Genomic DNA, 19,621 nt, shown 5'->3' on the forward strand with positions numbered 1-19,621 from the left:
AAAAAAAATCAATTTAATAAAGAGCTGCTTCACTGTAGCAAAATACGCCGTTCGGTGCAAAGGCGTATCTATTTCGTGACAAAAGGAAACTTTAACATGGACGACGGCAAGGTTTTCGTTTGAGTTCGCTTTGGCGTCTGCCGCATTTTGGGCAACAACTCCTTGGCCGCCTTATGTGGCAAACATGTATTTACACCTAAAAGTATGCTAACGTTTTGCAGCACGCACATCGGTAGGCAACTTTGAGGCGTCTTCCACTCGCCGTCGGCGTTGCTGCTGCTGCTGCTGCTGATGTTGCTGTTGGTGTTGCCATAGCCGACATTGCTGCTCGAGTTTCGAGTTGCGAGTTTCGCGTTTCGTATGCGCATAACTTTGCACCTTCGCCCAGACGCGGCAACTGGCCATGCGTGTGACATACTTTTAGGGGCAAGTGAGCTATGTGAAGAGGCAGCCATGTGCGTGCTGTCGTCTTATGACAGAAATTATATGCCTGCCGGCCTGTCTGCGCCTTTCAGAGTGTGCGGTATGGGAGTATGGGAGTATGGGTGTGTGTGTGTGTGTGTAGGTTGGTTTGAGCATGAGTTTTGGTGGGAAGGACTTTAATGCGACTTTAAGTTCACAGCAGCCGTCAGCTTTACTTAACTCAAATCAATTTACTTCGCCGTCAAGAAAGCCACGCGTGTCTGAAATTATTTTAAATTGCCAACATTGTTCGGCTGGCCATTTAAAGCGCTGCCATTGCCTCTGCGCCCATAACTGTGTTACACATACACGCCTTCAGGTATTTCCGGCAGCTCATTTCCGTTTCACCTCAATTGGTAAACCAAAAAGCAAGCCGTACTCCACGACCGGACACTTGCCGCAAAAAATAGCAAGTAAAGAAAACAGCAAACGCAAGTAAAAATAAATATAAAATGCTCCCCATATGACGAAGCAGCCGAAGCAATAGCAACAGCATGACGTTTATGCCAGGAAGGGTGCATAAATTAAGCGGCAATGTGGGGAGGTACGAGCGGGTAAGTTTGCAGTTAGCCGTAGACAAAAGCCGCAGACATAAAAGAAGAAGAAGAAAAAATAGCCGGGCTGCCGGCCAATGTCGCCATCCGCCACGTGCGCTTAAAGATATCAGCGCACCAAGAGCGAGAATAGCAGTCAAAGCAGTTGTGCAACGCCTCTGAAGGAAATTTAAATTTCCAAGCACATCGCAGCATATTTCCAAGCAAACCTTACAATCCACCACCCCTCAAATTAGCGTGCTCCCCTTTTCGACTTTATGTTTACCTTTTTATGATTGCTTGCCGGCTGTTTCTGTTTTGTCTTCTGTTTTTTTGCTACACCACACCACACATTATTTTGCCACCACCAAAGCTCAAAAGTGTGGCAAATTGCAGACACACACACACACACACACACACATAGTCGACATGCACATGTGGACGAACCGGCACAAGCTAACGGACAGCCAAAGGAAATTTGGCCAAAATTGCGCGGTAATTGCAGCCGCTAAATTTCACTTTTATTTTCAGTCAACGCCCCCTAAACACAGACACTCGCACACACACACATAAAGGTGCGCCATATGCCAAATTGAGCGGTAACAAAAAAAAGAAAAGCGCCAGCGCGCAAATTATGCGGCAACCCTGCCCCTCACGCTCACACACACACACACACACACACACACACACACACACACACACACATATGCCTACCACCGAACTTCCCAGTTCTCGACTTCGACCAAAAACCGCATGCCCAGCCCGGCAGTTTTCATTTTAAAATTGGCGGTTTTATGTGCAATTTTAAATGTCTGTGTATATATGAGTGCGCTCTGGCATGACTAATACCTACCTACACACTCACACACGCATACACGCTCGTGCACATGCGGCATCTTGTTATGCGCGTTAGGAAATTTTTATTGCATACTCTTGTGCGTTATTGCAATTTAATGCGATGTTCTCTACCCCTGCGCGACTCATGCGGGCTAAATGTGGTTTTATGCTTTATGCATAATTTCTGTATGAAATTCAAATACCGAAATGCGAAGTTCAGATTTATATATTTTCATTTTTTTATAAAAGAAACAACGTACTATACAGACAATGCCGTTCAACAGAATAGGTTCAACGAAAGTTTCAAACGCTGTTTGCAATAAGATGTAATCAGCTTAAAACCAGCTAATTAGTAAAAATTCAAGAACACAAGAACAATAATTTAAAGTTAAAATATATATTAAGTATATAGGTTGATTTTGTGTAGCCTTTTTGTAAATTTAAAATATGTATGGCAAGGCATTTACGATTCTTTAAAGGAGTATTTTTAAACACCAGAAGTGAAATATATGTTATATTGAAGCAAACTGAAAAGGCTTATTCTAGTAAATAAAATGGAGCAATATGAGTATAATGATCGCTATGGACTGTACATCAGGATATCTACAATAATATGCAAGAATAAAACGCATTATAATTTTAAGTATAAAAAAGGAAATATTAAAAGTAAAATTTATCAATGGAAAGTAATAAAATCGATTTCAAAAGTTTTAAATATTCTCTTAAATACGTTTGAGACTAAATTTAATCGGATTTATTGGTAGTTTCTTTCTATTCTTGCAACTATCTTCAGACAAAGTGAACCACTAAAGCTTTGTCACTATTCAGTTGGACAGCATTGTAAGTCGCATGTTGCTGGAGGCGTACAAAATTGCGGCCGGCGTTTGCGAATTTGCTGCGCCTTCTTCTCACAAACAAATCAAAATACAAAATACAATAAAATAAAGGAGCAACTTCATTTTGTAAAATGACTTCATATGCACAAGAGCTCTTATTTATTATTGTTGCTGTTGTAGGCATTGTTGTTGCTGTTCTTGTTACTGCCGCCGTTTGCCATCGCAAATTTTTAACATTTTTTTTTAGGGTGGCGCGAAGCACTTTGTCAAGGGCGGTTGTTTGCATTTAGGTTAGAGTGGAGAGAGGAAGAGAATAAAAACGATGTTTGTGTTGTTACTGTTTGTCACACATTGACGTGCAACATTTCCATGCCACTTTATTGCAATGGTTGCCTCTTGACGAGCGTCAAGCCTGGCTATAATGTATGCTATCAAGTTGACATGCTCCCAACCAGTTTGCTCGCAATGACAAACACAAGGCTGCCGTGTCTTGTTTATAATAAATATTGTGACAAACATTTGGGCTGTCATATAAATAAAGCCATAAATGATATACGAACCTATTATATATTGATTTCAAATGGCATTATTATTAGCATATATTGTTTGTAGGTGTGTGTGTAGGTGTGTGTGTGTATTTGTGTAAGCCATTGGCACGCCACACTGCCTATGCTTAATGCAAATGCCAACAGAAACAATATGGATAAGCCCAAATGACAAATGCCTGCAACTTTAAGCTGCTCCACACTGTGCGATGTCGCCCACCATGAATACCCCACAACTACACACATGCTCATATGTGTATACATACATACATACATACGTACGTATACACATACATACATACTTATAAAGAAATTAATGCCCATAACTTTGTTTTGCTTTGTTTCACTTCCCTTTTGTTTTGTTCTCGGCGTCTTTTTGCCACTTTATTCGAATATACATACACACACACACATATATATATACTATATGTACACAAATCCACGTATGGCTTGGCATGCCTTTGTTTCACGTTTAATATTTATTATAAATGACTGCATAACAAGCAATGGCCAACAGCCTGTGCATCCCTCGCTCAGATCTCGACCAATACCCATTCATTATTTAATAATATTATTGAGCGTGCGGCTTTTGTTTTGTTACCCATTGTTGTATTGCGCGTTGAGGAGTAAGAGTAGGGAAGTGCGGCCTACGAAGGCATAGGCATATTGGTATCTTTGCATAAACGGGTCAATCGATTTTTTTCAACATTCGTTGCCTGCTTGTAGCCGCACGCAGAGGCAGCCCAAACGGTTGGTTGCCGAGTTCTGTTGAAACACTTGATTGGCCAAGCATTAATTAGGAATTGGTTTATTCTTTATAAACGCACACACATACACACACACACTGACTGTTTATTTTGTGCGTAACAGCAATTATAATTGTATAGAAGAGAGAGAAGGTGTGTGGTATTGTGTTTGCATTACATGATGTGTTAATTATCGCTATGGAATTTGATTGCTGCAACAATTTGGATGATATAGTGTATGTGGTTTATTTGTGCTACAGAATATTACTGAATTGACCAAGAGAAAGGGGATTGCTTACTGTAATGTACTCGCATTTAATAACTTCATTGCTCCGATTGCCGTCATTTCAAGGTGAATTGAAAGTAAAGCTAAATTAATGTCCATTCTCTATGCGTTCTACATAATTCGTGGGAAATATTATATTCAATTACTCAGAATGTTTATACTTGTATTTGCATATTTAGTCTTAAAATTGTATATTTCACTTTCACAGAATCAAACGAAGAATCTGAAGGATGCTAATATATAAAATATATATAATATAGAAAACCTGGCATGCGGAAAAGTTCAAACAAACAATGTGTGATATGTCAATACCACATAAAACTACATTCCCGTCCCACTGGGCTTTGTTAGGCCACACAGATTTTTTAGAAATCCCAGCTTTAATTACTAATTTTCCTATACGATCTATTCACCTCATTTTTAAATCAATAATTAAATTGCTTTACATTATTTACCTGGCCCGTTTCCAAGTTTCCAGTCCCTATTCGAACTAAGTATACTCATCTTTTAAACCTTCCAACTATTCAAACAATTGAAATCAATGATTATTCGCAAAAGCCGATAAGTTTTGAATAAGTATATTACAGAAAGTCAAGATGGTTACTTCTTCTTAAAAAATTATTTAGTTCTAATTTTTTGCAAACCTGGCAATGCAATGAACTAAAACGAATAACATAACTCCAATATACATATATTTATAGGAACATCGATCGATTTACTCCTTCACTGGGAAACGTTCATAGAGCTAAAGAAGACCATTGTTCCAAATCCACCATAATCAGATATGTTTCCATCGTATTCACTTTTTTTTCGTTTTTTAGCTCGTTTGGGAAGCCCCTCGTAGAGCACAAAAATGTTTGCTGACAAAAGTCATTTCACGCTTGCAAATTCCATAAACCAACAACAAAAGCTGGATCAAGAAGCATGCCAAATTTGCTATTTAACAGCTCATTTTCATGCATGACCCCTGACCCCCCACTCACAGACACACATACACATGTCATCATGTACATACGCTTATGTGCAAAGCTACCCACCAGCAGATGCTGCACTTAATGCAATTATTTTATTTGCTTTCGGAAAACATAAATATGCGCTCGGCATAGTTAACCTTACAACAGCAACAACAACAACGACAAACGCAGCAACAATAAGAAAAATGAGCCAACAGCTGACAATAAACCAATTCCAACTTTCGCAATATGCTTGAAATTACCAACACGAATGGCAATTGAATGGGCCAGCAGTCACATTCTTACTATATATGCGTACACCCACATATCCACCACATGCCGCAACCCCAACAACCTTCCCCCGTCCACGCACCCCGACAGCATTCAAGGCGGCATACCTCACACAGCTGGACAATGAAAAGGACCCACTGGACTCTGGTTTCGGATGTTGCTGGTCGCGATGTATATACTATATGTACAGGGTACAGACGGAATAGTTCAACGTATGGCCCGAGTTTCGACAACTACAAGTAAACTGAAAAATGTGCAGAAAAGCTGCTGACCCCCAATTTTATGATGAAAGTATTTATTTATGCATCTGAACTTTTGGCACTCTCTCCCCCAAGTGCGAGACGCGTACACACAACACCCAACAGAAATAATGGAAACAACAACCATCTAGAGTACTTTGGTGGTGCTTGAAGAGGCCTTTATGCGACCGTGAGTGACTTCTTCAACCACCAAAACCGAACAATCGGAGAGTGTTGGACTCGAGTAGTACGAGGAGGGGCCAAGGCGCAAATTGCTCGCGTGTTTTTACTTAATATTTTGGGCAGCGTGTAAAACATTTAGCTCCCCCAACAATAAGGATGGACAGCTTTAATATGTTTCAAGCATATCGGTGCGCTCTAATGAATGAACATATGTACAATGGATAAACGTGGCGCACACATAAGCATATAAATAAGTACATTCTATTGTTGGTGGTTGTTTGGCTGGATAGTTCGCCTCTCTGGCTTTGTAGCTATTTGGCTGTAATGCCTAAAATATTAACAGATAATTGAATTAAGTGTAAATAACTGCCTACCGGCCGACTAATGTGTGTGATAAAGGTGCGAGTTCTAATGCCTGGCATATTATTGATGTATTTGGAAGGCTGCCCTTTCCTTATTTCATTTCTATGTTAATGCATTTGATAAGCGTTTCAAATGTATATTGTGTGTGACCTATATGCCCATATCAACTCAAATGCATTTCAAGCCTGAAAGCACTTGGAGTTCTTATATGTTTCCTTTATTGCTGCTTTATTGACTTTGAAGAGCTCCAAAACTATTGAAGACACCCTCAATTGCTTATATTTCAACTAACTATCGCAGGACTTAGATAGAAGTAACGTAAGTTTGAAGTTCTTACTAGAGATGGGCCGGATTTTTTGTCATGAAGTGAAACTTTAAAACAGCGCAGCACACTAATAAAATAATTAGACATCAAGATTAAAAAAAGGCTTTTAAATTTAATTTCTGTTAATAATATTTGTGGTTTATGGACTCAAAGGAAATTGATGGTTAATAATCAGCATTAAAATTTTGATTTAAATTCAAGCTAAGAAGCCTTGCTGTCGCCCATCTAAGAGTTGGCCAGAAGTTGAAAAAACACGTTCACTGCTTACAGAACTGGCAGGAATTTTAAGCAATTAAATTATTTTTATACCGCCATATTGCGATAATTTAACTAGTATTTATAAATCTTCAGTACATTTTGTTGTGCATTTTGAAAAGAAGAACTGTGCCTTTGTTTGTGCTTCTTTGATTCAACACAATCCCGCATGGAAAAGCGGGATATTAAAACTTTCACAAAGCGTCAAGCACATTTTTAAAATAAAGGAAGTTAGTCTAATAAAAGCGCGATAGTTTAAAAAACTTTCAATGGACCCATAGCCGCTAGCATTGCAGCTAATGTAGTGTTGTTTCAATTTTAACTGTTCGTTGCTTAAAGCGATTCATTAAAAGTACACAACGTGCTCATTTACAACATTGTATGTATGTTGGCGTTGTCATCGTTTTGTGCAGCCCACACTGACATGGCGGTTGTTGTTGTTCTTCCTGTTTAATATTGCTTCTGTTGCAAGCAGACGCATGTCCAACATCAGTTGCCAGCTGCTGGTGTTGCACAAAAGCCGCAACGGCCATCAGCAGTTAATTAAATCAAACTACACGTGTTCAAAATAAATTAAATAAATATAAAGTGAAATTGCTTTAAGCAATTTATTACTTTTTCCCCATGAAACGTAATATGCAGATGTGAGAATATAAGCGAGCACTGAAATGATCAAGTTACTGATAATTCCACTAACCAATGGCTTGAAGATTTGAAATGTAAAATTCTTTGGTAGTTTATTGTTTGAACAAAAAATCCTTGGCGGCATCATAGTAACAGTCCATTTCTTATTCCGATACATTAAAAACTCTTGACAAAACAGCTCTGCAAGTTTCACACTGCATTTGTGGCAAATAACTTTTAAAACCAGCACTTGTTCTTTTATGAATAGGAATGACATATCATTTCATGTGGAAATTGATATACTCGTTGTGTACAATCAGAGTCCGTGAGTATTTATTTAAAATAAAATTTTGTAATTCCGGAAGCAAGCAATTGTAAATTAAATGATCGATTATTACTTTTTGCAGCTGCTTAAAGCTGTATTGCACCGTTTTGTGTGTAATCGCAGATGCGAGTAATTTAAAGTCATACAAGTATCTTAAACTCGCATGGCCGTCATTTGTAGAGGCCAACTTTTTTGTGAATTGTGTGATTTATTTTTTGTACTGTCCTTTGAAATTTGAAAGAATATGTCAGCAAATGTATGCAATACTTGAATTACTTGTAAAAGTTGAAAATGTCTTCTTTAAATGCGACTTGGAATTAAAGTTCAACTTTAAGCTTTTCACACACGCACACTCACGAGTATGTGTCTTACGCATGTTTATTTACATTTGTGGCAATATCATAATGTCAGCATATTTGTATTTACGCATCTGCAAGAGCCAAAAACCGCTAAGCAAACAACAACAAAAAAACAAACAAGCAGCTAACGCACAAGCAACAACAACAGCAACAACAGCAACATCGAAAAAAGCAGCACAAAACTTTTATAATAAAATTTAGTGCCGCAAACATTTTTGGTTTAATTAATTTGTAGTCATTAACTTGAACTTGTTTCAAATGACTCTCGTTCTGTGTCGCCTTTGTCATTGGTGGTGGTGCTGTTATTTTTGCTGCTGCTGATGTTGTTGTTGGTGTTGTTGTTGTCGTGCCCAAATATGGACTGGCTTGGAGCTGTTGAAACTGTTATACACTTGCTAGGTGTCAATACACACACACACACTTGTATACACACCCGCACACACACACACACACACACACACAGATACAATAGCAAAAGCATGCTTTTGTTTTGGCGACATGTAAACCGCAGTGCGTGTTTGTCGTCCTGTAGGCATGTGTGTATGTGTGTGTGTGTGAGCCTGGATCGCTGGCAATGCGGTACACCCGAAATGTATGCCACATGTAATGCTAAGTATAGTTGGTCCCCTCGAATGTGTTTGTGTGTGTTTTCGTGTGTTGGCATGAAGATATATTACACTTTGCGGCAGGCTTGCAATCGTACATATATGTATGGGTAAGCGTGAGTGCGTGTGTATGTGTTGAGCACGCATTTGTACTTGCGGCTAGATGTTGCTCCTGTTCTTCTGCTTGTTGTTGCTGCAGCCAACGAAATCCGTTGAATTATGGCACTTGGATGAGTGCCTCCGTAATGAAGTTGTTAGCAGCAACAGCAGCAAGCAAAAATTGGGTCAACTGCAACTGTAAATTACGGCTTTGACTGTGAGACTGTGAGTGAGAAATGGATAACAATCCATAGTGAGAAAAAGCCAATTGAAATAAACGCACTTAAATCTGAATTGAAAAACAAATAAATACTCATACATGGAGACCCATTTCATTTCAGCTTCCACTTACTGCACAAATCAAAATCATCACCGTCCCTCTTCCTTATGAATATTTAAAAGTTTCTCATTTTATGAAATTAATGCTTATTTAAAAAAAAAAATTTTACTAGATTGCAATATATTTTGTTCTTTTCCTGATGTGTATATTGTTGGTTCTACAAACTACAATTATTCATGTTTAAACAAATATTTGATTACAAGACCTTTCTCGAAACATACATAATTATTCATTAATAAATTGACCAAAACAATGTTATTTGGCTTTCATCTGTTCTTTTCTTTCTGTTTAGAAGCAATGTGAAGCCGTCAAGAACACGCATCCCGTATAGGCGTATGGCGTATTCAGCCCCAGCACAAACGCACCTAAAAAGCGCAGCAATGTGTGACAAAGTGGGACCATTTTGTGAATGAGCTCCTTGCCAGCATCCCTCGAATGTTTTCGGTATTGATTTTATGTGTCTGAGCGACAATTTGTGCGCTTTTGTGAAATTTATGTTGCCTACTTTAAGGTGCGCTCGTAAGTCGTGTATACGCCGCGTGTGCGTGGCCAAATCAACAAATTCCTGTATTTAACTTCGTTTGCTGTCGGCTGTTGTGTGTGCGTTTGTTTGTTTATTCTGACTTTGCTTTGAAATTGATTTTATTATGCCTAAATAATTGATGCTTTTTCTGAGCTGCCTGAATTGTTTGTGGGCGTTAACGGCAGGCATTATCTATTGTTTAAGTGCATTGATGGCATATTCCAACTGGCAATTACTTCTGGAATTGTTGTCTAATTGGCGCCCTAACTAATTTAGACCAATCCAACTGACCGCAGTGGTCAGATAAGTTGCACGAGCTCTTAAAATGCACACACGCACTCACAACCATAGATATGCACCTGCTGGTAAAGTTTTCCCTGAAAAACTTTGCAGGCCCCTTTCGGCATCAGGCGCCAGCGCTAAATGCTCAACATTCTTAAAGTTTTCAACAAACAGTCGACGGCCCTTTCCCCCACTGTCTGCCTCCCTCACCGATCTTTTTTTGTTATTTTTGGTAGCTTTGCGTGCGCGCAGGAAATAAACGCGCCGTCGACTTCGACGTCGTTTGCAAGTGTAGCAAGTTTTTGTTGATTTTTACACCCCTTTTTGTGTATTGCTTTTTTCGGCTTTGGGGTTTTGTGTTCTTTTTTTTGTATTCGGTTGTTTTTTATTTACGCAACGGCCACAAGTTTGGTGCTTGGCTTGGCCTCTGGCTTGTCTCGTCTTCTCTGCTGGCGTCTCGCTAATATTCGCCATTAAACTTTTGCTTGTTTTTCTTTAATTAACAACACAAACATTTGATTTTTTACGCTATGCTTTGTTACTTATTTTCGCCCAGGCGCGCACCTTTATGAAGTTTCATTTTCATTTCTTTTCAAGACTCTTGTGGGAGCGAGAGGGCGTCGCCTGTGGCTACTTTGGCGGCTTAGGCAGCCATTTCGGCCAGGGGCTGTTATCTGTTATCTGACCTGTTTGCTGAAGGAAAAACGCCTTAAAATATTTGTAAGCTTTGTTTGTTTGATTGCATTAATTGTTTAAATGTTTTACAGTATCTGGTTTTTGTTGACTTAAGCGGCCTGGTTTCGCAATGTCGTGAGGCAAACTGTGCCATCGATTTATATATTTTGATTGCTGCTTCTCGTTCTTTTTGATTTACGAGTGATATCTGATTGAGTATTGTTAAGGTTATCAACAGAAATATGTTTAGATTTGGTTTGTAAATTAGCTCCAAAATATGGACGCTATGAAATGCAATTCTTAAGATAAAAGATTCTTACAGTCAATTGTTATTAGAGCTATCAAGTTGCAAGATTAAATAAATGATACATAACAGATATGCATTTTATGGCAAACTGCAATTTATATTAACTCTTTTAATACATAGACAAATTAGAAACGGGCAGAAGAGACCTTTTCCTCTTTTCCTTTTTCTACTGTTTTTAAAACCAGTAGCAACTAAGAATAAGAGTATTGGGCAATCCTTTTCGAACATTTCTTTTTAAATTAAGATTAAATAAATAATATATAACAGATTTGCAATCTATTGTTAATGTTTACTTAATATCTCTCTCTCTCTCTTTTAATACATAGACCAATCAGAAACGAGCAGAAGAGACCTTTTACTCATTACTATTATAAATATTTCTGTTTGTAAGACCAGTAGCGACTAACGATAGGAGCATTGGACAAACCTTTTTCGAGAAAATGCAGTTCAGTCACACATATTTCAACTTGTCTTTATCATCGGAACTGAAGTCTAAAACTAGAAAATATTGATGGCTTTGCTTCTTTAAAAGTATCAAGAATGAAATTCCACATCATACATTCCACTCTTATTAGTTCGAGCTAACGAATTCTATTGGTATGAATAACCGAGCGCTGACTAAAGATTGGTGGAGTTCCAAAAACAGAATGAACAGAACTAAATTGAATGGAAGTTTATAAAACTACTCGTAGCAATAATTTCTGGTTCGTCACAATAAAGCAGACAAACTTTGGGACCATGATGTCTGATCGGATGGAGAGAGCGAGAGAGAGGGAGGGAGGGAGAGAGCAACATAAAATGCTTGTGTCCCAGGGCGTTGCTAACTTTTAAACAATAAAGTCTAAAAAAGACAACGTGAAATTCAGTATGTGACCGTTCTGGTCAGCACATAAAACAAAGTAGAAGCCACATGGCAAATGGCACTTGCCACAGCTGCCATAATTCTGCAAACACAAATACTTGCTCGTACATATATACGAGTATATGTATGTGTGCAGACGTGAATGAGTGTGCGCGCGAATGTGTGTTTATATGTGTGTGCGTGTGTGTGTTAACATAAAAATTAAAACTTTTGCGAACAACTTTTTATTTGCCGTTGCTGCTGCTGTTACTGCAAATGAACTGCGCTCTGCTGTCTTTCAGCAATTCGACACAGTCAAAACTTTTATGTGCCCTCTCTTCTTCTTCTTCGAGTTATTCGCTACATAATAGATGTATAGGTATGCATATAAATAAAACTAAATGCAAACGGATCACTTAATTCAACCTGCTCAACATTTTTTGTGCATGCTTGCGCATTTTAAATATCTGAGCAAATTAGTCTTAATAATTGATGGAAATGAGGGTCGAAAAAAATGCATATACGTATATTGTAGGTGGCTGGCCACTTTACAACACTTAGTGGCTACAAATCTTGACCGCGCTAAACTCACTTTAAGTCCATAAAAACACCACTTGAAAACTAATTAAGCTGGTAATGGCAAAAAAAAAAATAATAGAAAATAAAGGAGTGGAGGACAGACCCAGACACTGGGTCTGCCCCGTCTCCCTATCTAGATGCTATGCTGGGCTTGCAATTAAACAAAACAACAATATCAACAGCGGGAGAGGGGGAGGGGGAGGGAGAAAGCGAGAAAGCAGCCAAAGAAGCAGAAATAAAATAATGCACAAATCGCAAAACTTTTTAATTTCGCTCTTGAGCACTCGAACGTGGTCCGGGAAGGGCAGCGTTTTGAAAGTGCTCAGGAAGTACAGGCTGCTGCGCGCAAGCGAGTCTATAAGTTCAGCGCCAATACAATGCAAGAGAAATGTCTTGGCCAAGAAATACTTCTATGTGTATAAAACAATGGCAAAACAGCAACAGCAGCAGCAATAGCAACAACAACGAAAAGGACAAATGAAAAGAGGAAAAAAGGCGCTCAAGTGAATTGGGTGCGAATGAATGGTCAATGGACGGGGAAAGGATAACAGACGTCGCTGCCGTCGTTGGCGTTGCGTCGTGCGGAAGTGAAGCGAAATGGCAAATCAATGAAACACACACAGCTACACACACACACACTCTAACAAATAAAAAGTGTTTGGTATGTGTATTGGTGTATTGGAGACGTGGGCGGCAACAGCAAATCCGCTTAAAGTGAAAATTATTCGTTGGCCAAAAGCGCACAATACATGTGTATAAAAATAACTAAACAGCCCCAAGGCGTTTGGGGCTATGAGCCTGTACAGACAACAGCTTCCAGGCTTCGTTCGCGGCCGTGTAAGCTGTTGACTTATTTGCTAAACTTCGATTTTGCCTTTCGGTCCGTCTTTGTCCGCTTGCCCAGCCATTTTCTTGTTATTGTTTAGTTTTGTATGCGCAGCTTAGCAGCCAAAGAAAGTAAGGCGCCTAACAACGACAACTAAAACACTTTAAGCCATTTGGAATTCGTATTTAGTTTTGGCTTGGCAAGTTCATTGAGCCGGGGTCAAGCACTCATTTGATTGGGGTTAAGGTTTAGGCCCACTGTGATTTGTTTTGCTAATGGACTGCATATGGAAGCGAAGTGAATATTTATTTTGGGTAACTTTTTTAAATCAGAGACTCGGGCTGGCTATTAAAGGCGACTAGTTGGCGAATGAGGTGAACGATCCAAATGCTGGCCCAATCTATCGATAAGCTCCTATCAAAATCCGTATACAAATTAACTAAATATAAATATTAATATATAAAGTTTATAAGCCAAAAAGATTATTTAATAATGCACACATACAAATTATCCAATGTGTCCGAATTACGAAAGTTTAAATATTTTTATGTGCACCATATGCTTGAAGAAACTAAAATTATGCAAGCACTTATCTGGACATACACTAAGGCTACCTTATAAACAGATGTGATAATATATTTCAGAACTCTTGGTTTTAAAAATATAAATAATACAGCCTTAGGTGAGCAATTTTCCATCAGTATATTAATAGGGAGTTAATTTTGTTAGACGATTCTGCCTAATTCATCATACAACTGGCTTGTACAAAAAATTTCACGCCGCCCAATGCGGACACAGACCACGCTTTAAATTGCGGCACACTCTGAGCGTCTAACTTCAGTTAATGCTTCACTTGCGCCTTTGGAGTCACTTATTTAAGCACCCAAAACTTAAATTAGTCTATGAATTATGCAGGTCGCTGGCAGAGCGCTCGGACTTACCTTTGTGGTGCCGCAAGTGATGGCCAACAGCTGTGCCCGTGCAACACGGTGGCTCGTAATATAAATTCCAAGTGTTCTCATAATCCGCACGAGCATAATCCACATAAATTATTTGCACGCCGAGCAGCACGAGCAGCAGGGCTGTGTTGAGAGCACCACGGCTCAAGTTCGCCATGGAGCACATGTTGTAGTTTCTTAATTATTTTTTCTTTTTATTTTTATATTTTTTTTTGCAAGGGACTCTTGTAAAAACACTAACGCGCGCTACAGAGGGCAAGGAGTAAAACGTTTCTCGTTCTTATTGCCTCCCTAATTTAATTGGCGCCGAAGAAGAGGCGCTAATTTGGCGGAGTTTTGAGCAGAGCCGTTAACATTGAGCGATATATCCTTCTCGATATTGTTTTATATTTTGTGCGATTTTTCAATGGCCCGCGTCATCTTCACGTGTGCGCTATACGAGCACATTTCACGAAATCTAAAAGTACTGTATGGCTGGCTGACTGTCCGATTCTGGTACTGTCTGTGAGGCACGACCGCACGACACGAGCTTCAAACACGAACTGAATCCGTTAGCGCACGAGTATCTGTGTTAAATAAACACGGCTCCTGGCTCCTGAAGACGATGGGAACAATCACGACGAACCGTTCACTGTTCGGCTGTGCTTTCGCTGTTTCCGTCGCTGGTTTCGGCAGTCCTTAAGCACCTGTGCTATAAAACGAGAGAGAGGAAGAGAGTCGGATTAGTCAGTTGAACTCTGTGCGCATGCGCTACGAATAAATCCCTATGGACAAGCTAAAAATTTCCCAGTAATGTTTATGTTTATGCCTGTTTTGCAAGTGTATTGAACTCATTTGTACCGTGCAACACACCACATACATATACATAGTGTGTGTGTGTGTGTGTGTGTGTGTGAAACTGCAACGCAATGCGCCAGCAACAACAGCAACAACAAGGGCAACAGCAACAAAGGCAACGGCTACATTTTCAAGGGTAACTGCAGCCAGACACATTGAAGCTGAAGTGCATACAAAGGCCCTAAACTCCCACTCTGCCCCATGCTGAGGAAATGCAGCCGCCGTTTATGGCACTTTAAAGAACTGTTACTGTTACTGGTGTTCTTGTTGTTGCTGCTGTTACTGTTGTTGTTGTTGTTGTTATTTTTGCTGGCAGACAGTATGGCCAGACACTTGCACTTAAAGCGATTTCATTCGTTATTATTTATGCATATGCCTGTAATTGAAAATTCCACATTCACGTGACTTACTCTTCTCCCTGTCCCTATCTCTATCTCTATCTCTGTCTCTCCCTCTTTCTCAGTCTATTTATCTTTTTGTGTTTACTTTGCGTCTGACTACAATTTTTTCTGCTCATCCTGGATTTCTTAGCAGACATCGCGTGCCAGTCTTGTGGCAATTTCAAACACAAATTCAATTCAACATTGTAAAGCTGCAAAAAAAAGTCAAGGCAGACATAAGTCACTCAGCACCGCAGACAGCATAGGCCCGGGGCCAGAATCTACACCAGACTGCCAGCCCAGGACAATTAGGCAGTGGCCAAGTATGCATACACCCTACTGTATGTGTACATGTGTGTGTGTGAGTGTGTCTGGCTGTGTGTGGCAACCTTCAGACTGCAAGCAACTTTCAGCATACTTTTACTATTTATGGCGCTCTTGGACTTGACTTTGCCAGAATTTTAGACACACACTAATCGGAATAAGTTTATTGACAGGCAGCAGATGGTGTTTACAAATAATTAAATACTACAACAGATTTGAACTTGCATTTCCTTTTACAAATCATAAAAATGGTGTTACACAATTTTGTACAACAAGAAGACGAACTTTTTTAACCGACTTTTTCTTCAATGGCATTCGCCTTAACTAAGACCTCAAATTCTAAATATTTGATCTTTTTTAAATATAAGTATTAAGATTTGTAATTATTATGTTGTTAGACTGGAACAAAAATTAAATTCAACTCTGGAAAATATTTATAAATTTTTGCTGAGGAGGTGAAAAATTTAAAAATATATATGACCTTATTGTTTTGCTTGGAGAATAGGACATTCTGTAGAATGTACCAAGGTTGGACTATGTGGACTCAGCCAGCTCCGGAATCCAAAACCAGATTGACAGACGGATGGACAGACTTACATGTCTAGAACGATTTTTCTCATCACTTTGCGAATATATACACTTTATGCCTCCTGCTGCCTTGTACCTTCATAATTTGCACAAATCTTACAATTGAAAACAAATTTTAAGCAATAAGAGTAAATTAATGCTATATGTATACGCTGAAAGCAATAAGCAGAGTGAAAAAGTAAGAAGTCAAAAAGTTTACTTATTTAGTACATATGAATATAATACAAACAAGAAAGGAATGCTAAAGTCGAGCAGGGTCAACTCTTAAATACCCTGTACCACCCCACAAAAAAGTAATTAAATTAATTAATTAATTTAATTTAATTAATAAACTTAATTAATTTAATTAATTAACTAAATTAAATATAAAATATTCTATGCATGCATACATATACATTTACATTTACATCAGAATCGTGCCTTATGCGTGTTTGTGTACTTGTACATATGTATGTATGTGTGCATTGGGCCTGGTTATATGGCTATAACTTTCTTTCCGATCATTCTATCATAATGAAACTTGGTATACGGATATATAATCACTAACCTAATATGACTACCAAATTTTAGTTCAAAATTCAAAATCGTTAATAGGGGGGGAGTAGGGGGGTGGATCAGAAAAAATGAACAAACTCGTCCTTTCTCGGTCTCAGGAGAATCTGTATACCAAGTTTGGTTATTCTAGCTCTTATACTTTCGGAGATCCTTGCGTTCATACAGACAGACGGACAGACAGACGGACAGACAGACGGACATGGCTATATCCTTGCGTTCATACAGACAGACGGACAGACAGACGGACAGACGGACAGACAGACGGACAGACGGACATGGCTATATCGACTCGGCTTGTCATGCTGATCAAGAATATATATACTTTGTGGGGTCTACCAAGCCTCTTTCTGTGTGTTCCATGTGCACAAAACTAATATACCCTTGTACCCTTTGGGTACAGGGTATACAAATGCAGTCCTCACTAGATACATAGACTCATAAATAGTTTGACAAGCACCTCTGGAAGTTCAACAGCTGTAGTAACCAACCATGCTGTCCAGGTTCTCATATTCCCTAGAGAGAGAGAGAGTTGGTGGTTTCTTTTCTTTCCCACTCACTCGGTATTAACGGTATATCATTGCTCCCGTAATTCTTGGAAATCTTACCCTAATTATTGGCAATTACATCCGGATAGTGTTTATGTGTAAAGTTTCATGGTGATAGGTCAACTCTAAGAGCCATAAATATACTCTCATTCAATCTCGATAAAAACGTATGGATTTACATATATAGTTTTTATTTATTTATTTACTTCATTCTCTTAATTTAATTTTTTTTAATAAATTCTTTTTTTGGGAGAGGGCACAGGGTATTTAAAAGTTGGGCCCGCTAGACTCTAGCATTCCTTTTTTGTTAATTACAATTTTCTAATATTACTGTTTATAGCGGTAATTGTTTAATGCTTAATGTTAAGGTTGTAGTTTCATGATTTCAATTGCGATGGCAAAAGATTGCAGGAACAGCACAATTTCAAAAATTGTATTCCAAACCAATATGACCCCAATATTTAAATTATATTTGAACATATTGGATTTATTGGGAATTTATCAAGGAACATATGCCGAGTAGTGTGATGGAAAGGAAAACCCAAAGTAACCACCAGCCGAAGTCTTTTCGCCTTTGTCTCACCACATTGTGAAGCTGACCGCAGGTTGAGTGAAAAGTTTGGCATTTCAGCATAGAGTTTTATGCTTAAAATTTTGTGGGCTCAGCGCAGGCTTGTTTCGTTTGGCAGCCAAGACAATTTGCGGCTGCTTTTCGCATGCCTTGTGCCAGCATATGGCTTCAATTGCCAACGAACTTAAATGCCATAAGAAAAGGACATGAGGACAAGCGAACATGCGGACAGAAACCCACCTGGGCAACCCGCGCACTTGTCGCGTGTGCTTGGATGCACAAAAACAAGCTCAACAATTGCCTTATAAATGCCCTCAAACTTTGACTCAACTAAAAACGACTTTCAAAAAACTTTGATTAATGTGCGCTTAAAGAGGCAAGCCAAATACGTGGAAAAAGCGTAACAACGGCAAAACTTTTCATAACTTCAACAGGGTGCTGACTTGGGGCAGAGGTAGCTGTCGTGGGGAGTGGGGAGCGGTACCGACATAGGCGACGGCTTCTTGGCCAAAGCGCAACAAAAACTTATGCAATCAGTACAAATGTTTGTGTGTCGGTGTGTGTGTGTGTGTACGTGTATGTGGCAGTAACTAAGCCAAGAGCGACAAAACAGCTTGCTGCAGTTTGAAGGCGCCGCACAACAATGTCAGCGCCGGCAACAACAACAACAATAACAAGCAACCTGAACGACAACTCCCCCAACGGCCAAGGGGAACAAACGCCTCAGCAGGACGCGACTGCAGTAAAGCAGGGAATCACAGCGCAAAAGCGTTAAAAAACGAATTGTAAAACAAACAGCAAACAAACGAGCAACATTTTCTCATGGCACCCACGCCCACATTCAAGGCTGCCTGCCCGCAGCAGGTCAGAACCGCAAAGTAGCCACGACCCGCAGCGGCCCAGGGCGCCGCAAACATCCTGCTGCTCCACCCGCTACAGCCACCGAAACACTGCACAAAAAAGATTTCATTTTTAAATTAATAGAATTTGTTTACTTTCTAGGTTAAGACAGATTGCAACTGAATTTTAAAAAAATATTTTAATTATTATTAGTATTGACCAACGATATCCAAACGTTATCAAAGCCTTGACTCTGCTTATCCTACGTTGAATATACTTGTAGTATAAAAAAAAAAAATAAGAAATAAAAATTAAAAACTTGTACAACACTGTTAAAGGTACATAGTTTTTGCTTTTTGGAATCAATTTTATATTTGTTAAGAAAAAATTAATATAAAGCTAACACAGCTTTACACGGAAATCAACTTCTAGTTATGCTCTGTACCATGATCGTATACCATGACATATGTTCATCCCGACTTACCCTATATAAACTAAGCTTTGCATATGTAAATTATTTCCAGTTTCAACTGCCCATAAACTGCACGAATTTTCTCTTCTTGCTACATTTGCTGCCTCGTCTGTGACATTCTATCTTGTTTTATATTGAAACTAGATTTGAATCACTTCAAAGCAATGCTTAAATGATAAGCTGCAGCTAATAATCGAATTACCTAAGAACGGTCTTTTAAATAAAGACTCAAAAAAATCAAGCCGCAGAAAAATGACTCATCAAAAAATGTTCCTTAAGCTAAACACTTTTTTCGAACACTAGCTTCGACG

General features: G+C 39.0%; 1 protein-coding gene across 1 annotated transcript in view; it reads right to left on the reverse strand.

Annotated features, from left to right (window-relative positions):
• LOC115633699 (semaphorin-2A) overlaps window positions 1-14,364 on the reverse strand; it is a 55,192-nt gene extending 40,828 nt beyond the window's left edge. The window contains exon 1 of the mRNA XM_030531162.1: window positions 14,181-14,364. Coding sequence (XP_030387022.1) covers window positions 14,181-14,364 — 184 coding nt within the window. The remainder of the gene's footprint in view (window positions 1-14,180) is intronic.
• Window positions 14,365-19,621: the final 5,257 nt, after the last annotated feature.

Source organism: Scaptodrosophila lebanonensis, unplaced genomic scaffold, assembly GCF_003285725.1.
Source record: "Scaptodrosophila lebanonensis strain 11010-0011.00,11010-0021.00 unplaced genomic scaffold, SlebRS2 tig00000001-arrow-pilon, whole genome shotgun sequence".
NCBI classification, from domain to species: domain Eukaryota; kingdom Metazoa; phylum Arthropoda; class Insecta; order Diptera; family Drosophilidae; genus Scaptodrosophila; species Scaptodrosophila lebanonensis.